Genomic DNA, 15,608 nt, shown 5'->3' on the forward strand with positions numbered 1-15,608 from the left:
CTCCAGATGTGCCCCTTCCGGTCACCCAGAAGCAGACAGAGGGACCAGAACGTCCAGAAAATTCACAGCCAGACCAGAACCAGACTGAGGCCGCTCCACCTGTACAGCCCACGTTGTGCTGAGGAGAGGAGGGCCTCCCTGCCTTCATGCCTCAGCCCCGGGGGCCCTTCTGGGTCCTTCCATGTGCTTGGCACCAGGATACAGACACACTGGCTAGGAAAGAGAGTGACCAAGGAACAGGGGTTAGGAGGGGCGGGATGGGCCCCGCCAGGCCAGGAGGAGCCGAGTCCCGCCGGGCCGAGCAGTGTGAGTGGGCGGGGGTGGGCGGCAGCCCCAAGTCCCACATGCCCCTTTTCTTCCAGAGTGCAGCTCCTTCTCGCCACCCACCACGGTGATCCTCCTCATCCTGCTGTGCTTCGAGGGCCTTCTCTTCCTCATTTTCACATCAGTGATGTTTGGGACCCAGGTGCACTCCATCTGCACAGACGAAACGGTAAGCGGGCGGCCTGCCCACCAGCTCCAGCCCTGGGCTCAGGGCATGGGAGGGGCGGGGGTGTGGTCAGCTTGCAGGCCAGACCCGGGAGCCCAATGGCCAGGACCCAGGTGTGCAGGGTGTGCATGTGTGCACACACACACACACAGATCCCTCCTTGGGGCCGGCACGGCAGGTTGCACCAGGAGTGGGACCCAGCAGCCTTGGGAAGGCTGCTTGTTGGCAAAAGACCTTCCGTCCTCCCTTGATGGTTCTGTCTTGCACACTGTGCTGTGTCAGGCACTCTGCTGGGCCCGGGGACATCCTTCCCACCCGACGGCCCTAGGCCTGCAGAGAGGATGATGGACAAAGGAAGGGTGCCTTAGCTGGCACGGGCAGGGTCAATTTCCCACAGGAGGTGACTTCACGAGCAGGTCCAGAGGGCGGAGTCAGGAATCAGCCTGCCTCAGACCCCACCGAGCGGTGGGCAGGGGCTCTCACCTGGCCTCTAGGTACCTCTGCCTGGCCCAGCTCGTCGTTTGCCTTCTCCCCACACCCCACCCCTACCTCCACCCTACCCACAGCCCCACCTCTGGGAACTTTCAGGCAGCTGGCTGGGCAGGACTGAGGCCCACTCACCCGGCGCCACGGACGACACCGCTTCCTGACTGTCCTAAGTGTCCAAAGCCTCAAGGTGGTCAATCCATTGCTCTGATGTGGGCATTTCTTCCTTTTTCGGCTTTGGGTTCCAGACGAGGGGCCCCAGGTCGTAGGTCCCTCCCGCCACTATTCCTGCCTTCCCAAGGTCCCCCCTCAGGTGGCAAGCCTTGGTCATCTACGGGCCCTCCGGGGCGGCTCTGGGCCTGCTGACTAGTCAGCCTCAGGTGGTGGCTCATAGGAAGACACACTCCCTGCCCCTGCTGCCTAGGCCCCTCCCTGCGGGTGTGGAAAATCAGGCTTTTACCCTCCCGGCAGCCAAGGCAACATCGTTTAGATCGTGGGGATCCCCGGCGGTGTAGAATGTGGGGGCTTGGGGGGCTCTCGGCAACTTTTTTATCCTTTATAAGAGCTGGCGTCATTGTAAGAGTTTCTTTCAAAATAGTAGCCCATGGTATAGTTCCAGCTGTGTGTCCAAGCAGTAAATGCAGCCAACTTCTCTGCATAAGACCTGCAGGGACCCCAGAGGTGACCGGCCCGGCCCGCCCCCTGTTGGATGCTGCCAGGCCCCACAGGCCGTGGTGTGGGGGAGCCCGAAGGAAAGCTCACACAGCCCGGGCCCTAGTCGTTCTACCCCTTCAGGGCCTTTCCTGAAGGGGATTGTGTTGGGAAGGAAAGGAGAAAAGAAGGAAGGGCCCCGCTTGGGAAGGGATGCCTTCCCCTCCACCTGCATCCACCCAGTCCCTGGCCATGAATAGAGGCTTCACTTAGGCTGGCCCCTCAGGCTCCTCCCTACTCCTCCTCACCAGAGACCACGGCAGCCAGCTGCTCCGGCCAGGCTCCTGCCAGGCTCCTGCCAGGCTGCTGCTCTCCAGTTCTGCCCTCAGGCCCTGCCTGCTCACCAGCTCCATCGGAAGGGGGGAGAAGGGAGGGAACTCTTCCTCCCCAGCCTACTCTCCCCGTGAGACTTTGTGGTGGGGGGGGGGGGTAGCCCAGGCTCTGGACAACCACCAGATGGCCCCTGGCCCCACTTCTTCCCAAGGGAGCACTAGGAAGCCGTTTGCCGTGCCTGGGGCTGGCTGTCTGTCCAGGCAGCCCCTCTAACCTTTACTAATCCCTTTCCTTCCTCCTCTGTGGTGGCTTCTCCCCTCCCCCGCCACGGTCTCTTACTCCCGATGGACCTTCTCAGGTCTGCCTTGCCAGCGCCGCTAAGCAGGGTGGCTTCTTGACCTCCCAGACTGGCAAGACTCACAGCGCCAGAGTGGTCATTGATTTGTTTCTTTCTTCCTTTCTTTTTTTTTTTTTTTTTTTGTCTGCAAAGTGGTCATAGTGGCATCAAACTTGAACCTAGCCCAAATGAAAGGCCAGCAACGGCTCTCAGGATCGCGAGCCCCTGCCAGCTCTGAGGCCTGTGGCACCAAAGCCTTCTCCGCGTTCCCACACACCGCCGGGCCCGGCACCAGGCCGGAAGCGCCCCTGCAGAACCTGGGCCACGTAGATGTGCGCCTTCCCTTAGCAAAACACACCGGAAGGGCACGACCAGAAATGCTGGCCTAGCGGCCTGTGGGCCTGGGCGTGAGTTTGCTCGGTTTCCCCTCCCTGCCTGGAGGGGCTCCTCGACTAGGTGCCCATGCCCCACCCCCCACAAAAAGCGTGATTTTTTTTGTTGTTCCCTTTAACACTTTTTACGAGAGAAAGGGAAGAAAAGATTAGCATGCAGACAGCTTTATGGCTTTCAAAGGAAGCATTTACTCCATTCACCTCAGGCTAATGGACGTCCCTCCCCAAAAACCACAGCAATAAAGTGCTTGACTGAAAGTATGATTGTTCTTGTTTTCAGGGAATAGAACAATTGAAAAAGGAAGAGAGAAGATGGGCTAAAAAAACAAAATGGATGAACATGAAAGCCGTTTTTGGCCACCCCTTCTCTCTAGGCTGGGCCAGCCCCTTTGCCACGCCAGACCAAGGGAAGGCAGACCCATACCAGTATGTGGTCTGAAGGACCCTGACCAGCATTGCCCCTCAGACACAAACCACATCACAGCACTACCGTCCCATCCGTCCTCATGAATGTTTAAATCGAAAAAACAAAACAACTATTCTAAAACTTTTTTTTTTTTTTTTTTACATCTCAAGTAAAATGGCTGAGCATTGCAGAGAAAAAAAAAAATGTCCCCATGTTTTATTTTTAAAAGATCATCCTTTCTATTTTTTGGTGACCGAAGCTGCTCTTCCCCCCCCCCCCCTTTTTTTTTTAAATCACTTCTCTGGCCTCTGGTTTCCTCTCTGCTGTCTGTCTGGCATGACTAACGTGGAGGGTGCTGTCTCCGGGCCAAGCCCACCTCTACTAACTGAGTGAGACTTAACACCGGTACGCGGATGGACCGGCCCGGACGCCCAGTTGGGGATGCGTAGGAGAGGCAGGAAGGCCATGACCTCCCACTGCCCAGGAGGCGGTGGCAGGCACCCCAATGGGACTTAAAACCTCACCGAAGACACCAAAAGAGGGGCAGGATCAGGGCTGGAGCCCTAAGACGGGCCCTTGACACGGCGGCCTCATCCCCCACGTGGACACGGTTTGCCTCCTCGCACGCCATGGGATTGGGGTGCTTAGAGTGACTTTTGGGGGGAGGGTGGTGGGATCAAAGGGGTCTCATTTGTATTCTGAATCACCAATTATATTCCCGCTGGTTATTTGGACGAATGTGAAGGAGAGAAGTTTTTCCAGTTCAAAATGCCTTACACAGTCAAAAGGAGAAAAAAAAAACCACGCGATTTCAGGTTTCCTTTGTCTGATTACTCTTAGCACCCGCCCTCTCCCCTGTCCTAGCAAGGCGTCAGTTAAGCGGCAAGAATGCTGAGTGACAGAGTGACACAGCACAGTCCCCAAGCGCCCAGCCCCGCCGTCAACCACCCCCCTCCCCCGAACCCATTTTGTAAATCGCTAAAGTGGGCTCCCTTTCTGATATTTTAGACACATAAATGTACACGTACCCACGTCTTCTCTGTATTTTAACCTGGGAGGCTGTCGTCCTGGCCTGGGGCTGCCCACGATGCGGGGGCGACATTACAGCCCCCAGACTTTTGAAAGCTGGCAGACGGCCACCCCTGCTCCCCGGAATCATCAATCGGCTGGCGCCGGGGACTGAGGAGCGTTTCCACCTGGAGGCACTTCCTGTGTGAAACCCCATTTAAAAGAGGAAGGCCTGAAGATAGCGGGGAGATGAGACGGGGACGGGGAGTGCCTGCCGCAAATGCAGAAATCACAGACATCTGAGCGCTGACCATCTGTGAATCCGTACACGTGGATTTGGTTTTTTGTTTTTTTGGTTTTTTTTTACGTGATCACCACGAAGCTCCTTTTTTAGCTTGTGCTTGGGGAGGGGCGGGGGTAAGGGTTATTAAGCCCAATCAGGATAGGGAGGAAATTCCTCTAGCCTATGTGATTTTCCATGAACAGTAAGTGGAGCGTGCTGCCTCTCTTCGATTCTGTCCGTGCTTCCACATGGAAACAAAAATGCAATAAAATTTTTCCAAAACCTGTTCTCCTTGAGCCGTGCTCTCTCACCTTGTTCCCTTCCGGGAGAGCCCTGGCGGGGCCTTCATTCCATTGCTCTTAAAGGATCTTTATCTCTGCTGCTCTTGAGTGAGGTTTCGGCCGTGTTGTTTTTAAAGGACGCTAGGCACTCCGCTCTTGACCAAGCCTGTCCCTGGGCCTTAGCTCTGGCTTTCGGCAGCCTGAATCCCTCATATGCTCCTGGGCTACAGAAGTCTTCAAGTCTGCAGACTTTGCTTAGTCCCACGCGTGGGGAAGAGGCGCGTCGGCCGCTGCCCACCCAGCAGAAAGCAGAGTCGGGCCAGGGGAAGTCGCTGAAAACCTCCATGGACAGTGCCAGTGCTTCGAGGAGTTCCTCATCCCCCATCCCACGTGAGCCGCGACCCTTCCCCAAGCCAGTCAACTCTGCCTTGACTCTCCTATGCACTTGATGTTTGCTAGAAGTCAGGGCTGAGATCTGAAGCGGGTTGGGTTTTTATTTTAAGCAGTTTAAAAAAAAATTTTTTTTTTTAATATTTATTTGAGAGAGAGAGAGAGGAGCATGAGTAGGGGAGGGGCAGAGCGCGACAGACACGGAATCCGGAGCAGGCTCCAGACTCTGAGCTGTCAGCACAGAGCCTGACGTGGAGCCCAAACCCACGGGCTGGGAGATCGTGACCTGAGCCGAAGTAGGATGCTTAACCGACTGAACCACCCAGGCGCCCCTGAAGTGGTTTTTTTTTATGCTCTGTTTAAATCTCATTTATAGCATTTGTTTCCTACAGGCTTTTTTCCCTTCCTTCCTTCCTTCCTAACAGTTCCCTGAAGTGTGTGAAGAAGTGTCTCTGACCTGCTCCCTCCCCTCAGGGATCCATCCCGTGGGAGGCATTGCTGCCTTTCTGGTCCTCCCTGCTGGGGGTATATTTTTTAAGTATTTGGTTGCCCTCCTAACACTCCGTCTTCAAGGCTTTTTTTCTTTTTTAAGTGACCCAGGTTGGTTCTTTTCCCCATGGAATTTCTAAGGAATGCAGCAGATAGTGCTGAAAATGTATTGATTTTTTTTTTGAGTCCTAAAAATAGAAATTCATCCTTTAAACCTGAGCCTAGTATGCATATCCTCCCCAGAGAAAAAGGCTGCTTTTGACAGCCTTTTCCCGTATGATTCTACCTCTGGGCTTTGACGAGCCCTTGGGCTGAAAGAAGGAATGTTCCCAGGCTCTTCAGCCAGAGGGATATGCTGCTCTCAGCAGATAGGAATATCCCAAGACTCCCGGTGGATTTCCTAGTTCACGTTCATGGAGATGGAAGACAGTTTTCCGGGAGTTATTAACTAGGAACGAACGCGGCTGTCGTTGGGAGTAGAGTGACTGGTCCGCAGCCTGGCGTCCGCACAGGAAGAAGCGATCCCCGCCGAGCTCTCGGCATTCCCAGACGGCTGAGGACACAGGACGTGCCTCCCCACAAAGGCGGCCCAGCTTTTGGCTCTGGCGGCGCTGGACGGCACGCACTTGCGAAATGGGTCTGTAGCAGCCGTGGTCTTTCGGAGTGGGGGCCCTGGAGAGTGGCCGGGAAAAACCAAGGAAGGTGAGGTGGCCGGCTGGATTGGGTGACTCCCTCCCACCTGTGACCTCAGGTTTGTGCCCCTAGCGACCGGACTGACCGTGCAGAAGGCCTGCGTCCGGGCAGATCTCTGCCTACGTGCCCGGGCTGGGTGACCTTGTGCCCACGAAGTGAGCTTGGGCAGCCGTGCGTGTGTCACATCCCCTGCTAGTCACACCGTCTCATCTCTGGAACACTTTATCTTGGAAGAACCAAAAGTCAGGCACCCGGAATCACCGGTTCTTGCTCATTCTGGCTCGGCCGCTGAGAAAGTTACGACCCCCCTTCCTGTTGCAGGGATCTTTCCGATGAGGGAAGTTAAGAAATGTTTATTAACCACCCGTGTGACCTGAGCATCCCACAGAAACCCCGGACTTCAGGAGCCCACCTTGGGCACTCCCAGCCAGGCTGACGGGCTTTTAGCTTCTCTCATCTCACGCCTTGTGGTGCATCGGCCAGACGGGTGAGCCAGCCAGTGGAGCCAGGGGGTCTCAACATAGAGGGCGCCCTTAAATACCAAAGAAATGTGAAGAGAGGAAGATTTTGCCAGAATCCTTCTCAAGAATCTTCCTGCTGGCGGTGCCCCGAGGCAACGCTGGTCTGGTCCCCAGACCAGCAGCATCCGCATCACCTAAGAACTTGTTAGAAATGCCCATGCTGAGGCCCCAGCCCAGACCCTACCCAGTCAGAAACTCTTGGGGCCGGGCCCAGGGATCTGGATTTCACAAGCCCTCCACGTGACTGGGACACACGCTCAAGACTGAGAGTCCACTTGGGGCGCGCGGGGGTCACCCCCGAGGTGGTCGGCCCCTGGTGCCTGCCGACGATACGGTCCCATGTGATGCTGGGTGGGGCGTGCTGACCGGAAGCCCCACTCCCCTCACGACCCACAGCCTCCCCAACCAATGAATGCTGAGCAGACAGGAAAAGTCTCTCTTGGAAGGGGAGCCAGGCTAGTAGTCTGTCCAGCAGCCTTTCCGCACACGTCATCTGTCCGACTGGGTTCTGCTCCAAGGGGTCCATAGGATAGAAGGACTTCACGGTGACACAGAAACAGGCCACTGGCCACTGTACTCTCCCCAGCCCCAGACCTCATTGGTGACCAAGAAAGTCATTGGTGACCTGACCATCGTGGGTACTCTAGCAAATCCGAGTGGCCCCTGGGGGAAGGCACATGTTCTCCCAGGGATGTGAGGATGCCCCAGATTTCTGCTGCTGTAGTGTAGTCTGGTCACCACGTCCTTCCTGTGTGACTTTGGGCACTTACGCCTCCATCTCTTCTGTGAAACCGGGGAGCTTGTCCAAATCGCAAGGTTGCGGTGAGGATTACATGAGGGTCGTGAATGTCAGCGTGACGATGGCTTTCGTAGATGTTGGCTCCGTTAGACCTCTGCTGTTTCAAAGCGCGCTCACAACTGTTGGTGATCTGTGAGATGGGTTCATTGGGGCTCGCCACGGCAGTTTTTAAAAAAATAAACATAAAAATGCATCACAGTTGTAGAATACGTGTGGTTTCGTGAAACTTTGCGGGGGGCGGCGCCGGGCCGCACAGAAAAGCATCACGTGTTGTGGGTCGCGGTCGAAAGATGTGAACCACAGATGCGGCGAGAGTGATCGGACCGTCTGACGAGGAGCGCGCGAGGCATGGGCAGCAGCGGCTCCGACTTTCTCCATCCGATGATGTGGGGAGCAGGGGGACAATGAGCTTTTGCTCTGTGGGCCTCAGTTGAGTCTACTTCCTCAGTTGAGTCTCTGCCTTCCTTGGGAGCCTTAGTCCTGGTACATTCAATGTGGGACCTCGGTGGGTTTGCTTGCAGATGACAGTTCACGTGTCTTCCTGGCAGAGGGGGCCCAAAAGCCCCCAGTCACACACTCCCTCCTAGACATGCTGGCTTTAGCCGTTGCCCCAGAACCAGGAATCGACCATTCTTCTCTGCTTGAGCCTGAAGTGGGTATTACTGTCGCCTCTGCGGACCTCCAGCTTAAGAACTCTGCCTTCGGGACACCCCGAAACCCACACAAAACTCAAAATCGAGTCCTACCGGGAAAAAGAAACCCCATTGGCCCCTCCTGAGCCAGACCCTCGGGCTTCATTGTAGGCATCAGATTTGTTTGGAATATTTGCTTCTGTCCAGACTCAGGGCTGACACACCTGGATGTCGGGAACTTTATCTGGTGGACAGGCCGGGTGCTGGGTGGAATTTGTTTTACGAGCTTGGAGAAGAGATTGTTCGCCTGGGAACACACGGCTGGAACGGAACACAGTAATCCCGCTGGGCTCTCTTGCTTCATTTTCCTCTGTGGCTTTGCTCTGCCTTTGCGGTCAGCACGGGGAGAGTGAGAATTTGTAGTAGGATTGAAAACGCGTTGGGCAGAAGGAAGACGCTGGTTCTCGCCACGGCTCTGACGACCAGGACAAGCTTCGGCCGCTGTAAGGGCCTCTCAGAAACCTCTGGTTTTCCATCTGCCAAGTGTCAATACCAACGCCCACGTCCCCTTAGGGCGGTTGTAAGGATCCACAGTCGCGGCTTGGAGTGAGCCCAGTCAGTGTGGATACATACGGTGCATCTGTCATTTCCGGGTGTCCCCTCTGTAGCCTGGCCTGCCTCATGATGATGCCTCAGCTTCCCTGACGTCATGCTTAAAATGCCTCTCTTGACCGGCTGCAAAGGATCGCAAAGTGGTGCAATCATTTGGTGACCCAAAGCAGGTCACCCTCGGTTGGCCATTGCTGCTTGTGCTGAATAAGGAGGCCTGGAGAGGGGCCAGTCCGTGAGCTGCACCACATCAGGTGCTCGTGACCGAAGGGAGGCCCCCTCAAAGGTTGTCAGCAGGGTCCATGTCCTGAAATAGCTGTTCTGCTCTGATTGTAAAAGCAACACCTGCTCGTCGGTGAAACTTGGAACGTGTGGAGAGTCCACAGAAAGAAATACAAACCATCTCACATCCCGTCCCCACAGGTCCCATGATGTCCTGTGCGACTAACTTCTTTGTTCCCTTGTTAACCACGTGGACAGGATTGTCCAGTGCGACGTGAAGCTTTATTAGCCCCATTTTCCATGGCTGACTTAGCCATCGCTATTGGACGTGTTGGCTGTTTGCAGCTTTTCACGTTGTAACTCAGTACTCGAGACTGTTGATCACGTCTGTGCGTCTCAGGTTTTTTAAACTTTTTATTGTGAAAGAATTTCAGACTTACAAAAAAAGGGGAAAACATAGCCCAAAGAGCCCCCCAGAACCCCTTCCGCCAGTTTTTCCAAATGTAAACATTTCATATAACCATGATACAAATGCAGGAACCTGGAAACGCATTGATATCATTAACTGATCTATATGCTTTATTCAGATTTCTCCAGGTGCCCCACTGAGACCCTTGTCTGTCCCAGGAGGCCACAGTTCATCCCTTGTCATGCTCTAGTCCAATCCGTGACATTCCTCAGGCTTTGTCTTTCGTGAACTTGACCCCCCTTTTTAATTTTTATTTTATTTTTATTAAAAAAATATTTTTAATGTTTATTTTTGAGAGCGAGCGAGTGTGCATGCATGAGAGGGGGACAGAGTCTCCAAAGCGGGCTCCATGCTGACAGCAGAGAGCTCAATGCAGGGCTCAGACTCATGAACCATGAGATCATGACATGACCTGAGCCAAAGTCAGACAACTGAACCACCCAGGCACCCCGAACCCTTTTAAAAAAATGTTTATTTATTTGGAGGGGCGACACAGAGAGAGAGAGAGAGAGAAAGAATCCCAAGCAGCCTCCCGCGGTCAGCACATAGCTCCATCTCATGAACCATAAGCCGAAATCAAGAGTCAGACCCTTGGCCGACTGAGCCACCCAGGCGCCCTGTGACCCCTTTTTGACAATTGAGGTGAAATTCACATAACATAAAATCAACCAATTTCGTGCGTGCAATTCAGTGACATTTGGCACAGACCTACTTCTGTACACAGTCACCACTCTTTCTGGTTCCAAAGCATTTCCATCAGACTTCGACCCTTTTGAAGGTTGGAGGTCACATATTTGGTAGAATAGCCTTCAGTTTGCATTTGTCTGATGTTTTCTTGCAATTAGGTCAAGCTTGTGCATTTCGGGCAGGGCAGGGCGACCGGGGCGAGGTCCCGGGTGTGTCTCGTCCTGAGGCGTATGATGTTGACACATCTCAGTGATGTTAACTTCGATTTGGGTAAGGTGATACCCGCAAAACATCCCCTCACTGTAAAGTTACTGGTCTGCCCTTTGTAATTAGCAGCTTACGAGCAGATTCTTTAAACTACAGTTTTTCTCAAAAGCCAAGGCACTGAAATCTGTGAGATGGGGTGGGAAGAAAGAGTGCTGGAGGAGAACTGGCCCACAGGATGGGGCAGAGCTCAGTCTATGCGTGCCTCAGTTTCTCTTTCCACATAACAGAAGGGATCATTCCGGTTATGTGAGGCCCTTGTGTGGAAAGGAGGAGGAAACCTAGAACGAGGTACTCAGGGATCATTCCGAGGTGGAATGAGTCGTGTGAATGAGCAGGGCCCGTGCCCGGCAAACCCGCAGCACATTCCCTGGGTTTCCGGAAGGGACGGAGAAGGCAGAGGCCCCAGTGCTAACGGTGGGGCTAAAGGCCTTTGTGGAGGGTGCTGTGGCCTGAAGAGCTGGCCTGGCTGTGCCTTTAACTCCTGTGGGCTTTCCCCCCTACCTGACACCCTCTTTCTGTGGCCTGGCAGCTGAGTCGCCACCGACGCCCAGAGGCAGGTGAGTGGGCAGCTTGGGAGCAGCGGCAGGGCGTGTCTGCGCATGACTGGGGCCCGACGCCGGCCCGGGCCTCCCCACGGCGGCCCCGCGTGCCCCCGGCTGCCCGCCGCATGTTGGCATTAGCTATGCACACTCCCGCTTCCTCGGCCCCAGCGTTGTGTGTACCTGTGCTCTGCCCTTTCCGCCTGCATCCCTTCTTCGTGCTAAGTCGGCTGCATCTGCTGGGGGGGTGGGGCGCGGCCCAGAATCCCCAGGGAGGAGTCGTCTTTCTAGGGCTCTCAGGGCAGATGCGACGTCACTCCTTGGCCCTGGGCCCCTGGGCGGCCTGGACTGACTTAAGGAGGCTGGGCGGCCCCCCAGCACCTGTGGGAGGAAAGGACAGAGGCCTGGGGTGGGGGGGACACGGGCCAGCTCCCCAGGAAGGCCCTGCTTGCTGTGCCGCTCTCCACTGCTCTCCGCCCGCATCCCATCGGCCCCTAGGGCCCCACAGCCCTGACCTGGCCCCGGCAGTCCGTGTCCCGCCGGCCCCCTCGCCCACGCCCTGGGCCTCCGTGCTCTGCCGTGCCGGGGCTGGGGGTGAGCTTGAGGGCGCAAGGCCCACACCACGCTGACCCTCTTTGTCCCGTTGTCCCTCCAGGGCATCGAGCGCCTCAAACGAAAGCACCAGCCCAGGGAGCGCAGGGCCAGCTGGAAGTCGGTAAAGGAGACCTTTGGTGGGGACTTCTCCCCGAACTGGTTCAACCCCTTCTCCCGACCGTGCGACCCAGAGCCTCTCAGTGACAGGGACTGGGTGCGGCAGGTGGCCTCGCTGTCCGACATGGGCAACACGGAGACGACAGAGGAGCAGTCGGAGGAGAGGAAGGATGAGGACTCTGTGGAGGTGATAGATGAGTGAAGCTGCCGTGGAGGGAGGGCTGGACACTGAGAAGCCGCTGGCGCCCCCGGCTGCGGGTGTCATGGCCACGGCGTGTCATGATGCGCCACCCTGCACCCCTGCACCCCACCGCTCCCTGTGGACCCCTCGCTGTCATCGCCAGCCCCTGTGCCCCCTCCTATCTCCCCAGGCCGGGGGGGGGGGTGGCTGGGGGTCACGGGGGGACGAGAGACTCTCGGGGTCCATCTAAGAAGAGTCTGCCCAGAGCGGGATTGTCTGTTCTTCCAGAGGGTCCTTTGTGACCGGCACGGCCCGGCCAGCAAAGGACACTCTAAACTGGGCAGCCCAGGGGCAGGGAGGAACTTGCCTTTGGATTTTCCTGGGATGTCTGTCTCCTCTTGGGAAGGTTGGCGCCCCGGCTCCTGACTTTTGAGAACAAAGGCCATGATGTTATGACGGGACAGGGCAGGGCTGGCCTCGGGGCCTGGGGTAGACACTGACACCAGGAGAGACCAGCCTCGAAAGTTTGCAGAGGCCCAGCTGCTCCCAGAAAGGCTTCCCTGAGCCTGTCTACACAGAAGAAGGGCAGGGCTGCCACAGCAGCTGGCACGGGCCAGGCTGGGTCTGAGGAGGGCCCCATGCCCCATACTGGGCTGCGCACACACACGTACGTGCGACACGTGCCCGGGGTTGGAAACGTGGGTTCTGACCGTAACTGTGTCGGGACAGTGGCACCAAAACTCAGCTCCCTTTCCATCCCAAAGATGCTAGAATCGTCACGGAGCCAGGCGGCTTGGAGCCATCCTGCCTTGTGGCTACAGGTCTGTCCATTCACAGACAGGGACGGGGGAGAGGACCTATTCAGAGCTGCTGGGGACTCTCTGACCGCCCCCCTGAGAGCTTAATTAACTTTCCCTCTGGAGGGAGTCTAACAACCCAGTTGTGCAGAACTGACCAGAAATCTGGCCCCTGTGTTTTAGGCCAGGTCTCCTAAGATAGGGTCCAACTTGTCTCTCTGAAGGGTGGGTGGTGGCCAGGGCCTGCAGATGGATGGACCGGGAAGACCAGACAGACGCACAGACAGATTCACGAGCACACGCACACACGCGCACACACACACACACCGCACTTTGCCAGGATGAGCCTGGACCCCGGCCACTCCGTGTGAAGCCTGAAGTGTCCGTGGCCATCACTGAAGGCCTTGGCAGGGGTCCTGGGGCTCTGAGACCCCGTTCCAACAGGTGCCGAAGAGGCGTCTTCCACACAAAGTCCTACCGAAGGGTTCGGGTCTCAGTCTGGTGTTAAGAATGGATTCACCACCCCACCTCCCCTAAGTAAACCTTGGTTCTCTCTGGCCCGTCATCCCAGGGTCAGCGGGCACCAGCGTGGGAGGAGGGCTCAGGCACCGAGGCACAGCCTGCCCGTGCCAGGTCTCTGTCCGGGGCTCCAGGCAGAAGAGCAGGAGCCCCCCCGCCCCCCCCCCCCCAGAGGGCCTATAGCTCCAGTTAAGTGGGGAAGAAGGTCAGAGTTTGGAGGCACAGCCCAGGTCGCTTAGGAAGGAAGCTTGTGGGAACCGTAGGAAAGAGGAGGGCCAGGCAGCGGCCTAGTTCTCAGGCAGCAACTGTGAAGGGCAGTGACTCTTGTCACAGAGAGACCCCCTGTCTGCAGTTAATGACCCACCAGGCCCCAAGGCTAACTGCTCAGAGGGGCTGGTGTTCACATAGCCACCTGTCTTAATCTCAGCTCAGAGCCCTTGGAAGACGTCCCGTGAGGGGTTGATGGCAGGGCTCTCGCAGTGACAGAGCAACCGGAAAGGCCCGGACCTCCCACACCCAGGCTGTGGCCCTATCCTCTTGGTCCACATCAGCTTTAATATTTATTAATGACGACGTCAGGAGCCCTGGTCAGCTCCGAAGGCCGTTACCTCGCACTCTGGGCAGGCCACGGCCACTTGCCACTTTGGGAGAGCCGTTCTAAGATCGCAAGAGGCCTGCCATTTGCTGTCCTAGCCCGGAAGGCAGGCAGACTGCATACCAAAGACTCCACACTGCGGCATCACCCCCGGAGGGCAGTTAGAATAAGGGAAGAAGGTTCCCTGGTCGCTGCTGGCAGGCCCGTGCTCAGAGGGGTGTTGAAGCGCCTGCTCGGGGCCATTGGCCTGAAAGCAGAGGCACCCGGCAACCCCAAAGCCAGTTCTGTCTCTGGCTGTGGGAGACATGTCACCTGCGGTCAGACTGGCCTCCCCAACGCGCGAGCTCCTCTCGTGCTGGCCCTCGGCCACGGCAGAGCCCGTTCTGGGGGCGCAGACGCGTCCGACCCTGAGCTCCCCCCACACCACTGACAGGCGGCCTGCCCTCCGTGGCGGCTGTCGACAGCATAACGCTGTGCTTGCCTCAAACTAACGGGATCGTAACTTGTCCACACGTGATGAGGACCACGGGGAGGGAGGCTGGGCGCAAGCTTCCACCTCGTGCTCTGGAATAAAAAGCTCTTTGCTCGACCTTGGTGGCTGGAGTCTCCTGTCTTCGGCCGAAGATCCCGGTCAAGATCTCTGGGCAGTGTCCTCCCTCTTAGGGCAGCTCGAGGGCACCTCTAAGGAGGTCCCTTTTCTCCATTCCCAGTGTGGGACACAAGTGAATGTCACACACAGGCACCAAGTGATGCATGGAGAGTTGCTCCTCAGATCTCTCTGGGTCATCTCCTGGGTGGCATTTCCAGCAGAAGGAAAACTTACCTTTTTTTTTTATTTTTATTATTTGTTTAATGTTTATTCATTTTTTTTTTTAATTTTTTTTTTCAACGTTTATTTATTTTTGGGACAGAGAGAGACAGAGCATGAACGGGGGAGGGGCAGAGAGAGAGGGAGACACAGAATCGGAAACAGGCTCCAGGCTCTGAGCCATCAGCCCAGAGCCTGACGCGGGGCTCGAACTCACGGACCGCGAGATCGTGGCCTGGCTGAAGCCGGACGCTTAACCGACTGCGCCACCCAGGCGCCCCCAATGTTTATTCATTTTTGAGAGAGAGACCAGGGGAGGAGCAGAGAGAGAGAGAGACAGGATCCGAAGTGAGTCCCGTACTGGCAGCAGAAAGCCTGATGTGGGGCTTGAACCATGAGATCATGACCTGAGCCAAAGGTGGACGCTCAACCAACTGAGGCACCCAGGCGCCCAGGAAAAGTTACCTTTCATGCATTTATCGAACAACTACTGTATGCCACAGAAGTGGGCATTTGGGGCAAGAGTGCCCAAGGTTGACGGGTTTTGACTTTAGAAGCCAGGCCACTGCCCCTGAATGTCATGCAGATTGCACACTAAAAGACACTCATTCAACACATGACTCTGCCAGAATGTGTCTGATAGGGTTACAACCTCTGAGAGAGGGGCGGGGCGTCCTGAATAAGGCTCAATAAAGAAGCCCGACCAGGGAGACTGAGGGGCTCAGTCGATTGAGTGTCCGACTCAGCTCAGGTCATGATCTCACAGTTCGTGGGTTTGAGCCAGCGTCATGCTCTGTGCTGAGCCTGCTTGGGATTCTTTCTCTCTCTGCCCCTCCCCTGCTTGCTCTCTCTCTCAAATAAATATTAAAAAAGAGAAAAAAAGAAAGCCCAACCTCTCAAGAGGCCCTTGACCCAGGAAATTCAGAGGATCAGATGGCTCCCCAAGGGCCCACGTGATGCCCAGCACAAGATACTTTAAGAAACTTGTTGGCAGAAAGAAGAAAATGACCCAG

General features: G+C 56.1%; 1 protein-coding gene across 5 annotated transcripts in view; it reads left to right on the top strand.

The window, feature by feature from the left end:
* The window catches only part of ZDHHC3 (zDHHC palmitoyltransferase 3), a 60,520-nt gene extending 46,144 nt beyond the window's left edge, over positions 1-14,376 (top strand). For 3 of the 5 annotated variants that reach the window (XM_086698454.1, XM_086698456.1, XM_086698455.1), the window contains 2 exons: positions 363-493; positions 11,640-14,376. In XM_086698454.1, coding sequence (XP_086554580.1) covers positions 363-493; positions 11,640-11,897 — 389 coding nt within the window. In that variant the 3' untranslated portion in view covers positions 11,898-14,376. Of the gene's footprint in view, positions 1-362; positions 494-2,969; positions 4,675-11,639 lie in introns of those variants that run through there. The other 2 variants (XM_086698457.1, XM_086698458.1) reach the window with 1 other exon arrangement.
* The last annotated feature ends 1,232 nt before the right edge of the window (positions 14,377-15,608 follow it).

This window comes from Puma concolor, chromosome A2 (genome assembly GCF_028749965.1).
Source record: "Puma concolor isolate L17-30 chromosome A2, mPumCon1.1.hap2, whole genome shotgun sequence".
Classification (NCBI taxonomy): Eukaryota; Metazoa; Chordata; class Mammalia; order Carnivora; family Felidae; genus Puma; species Puma concolor.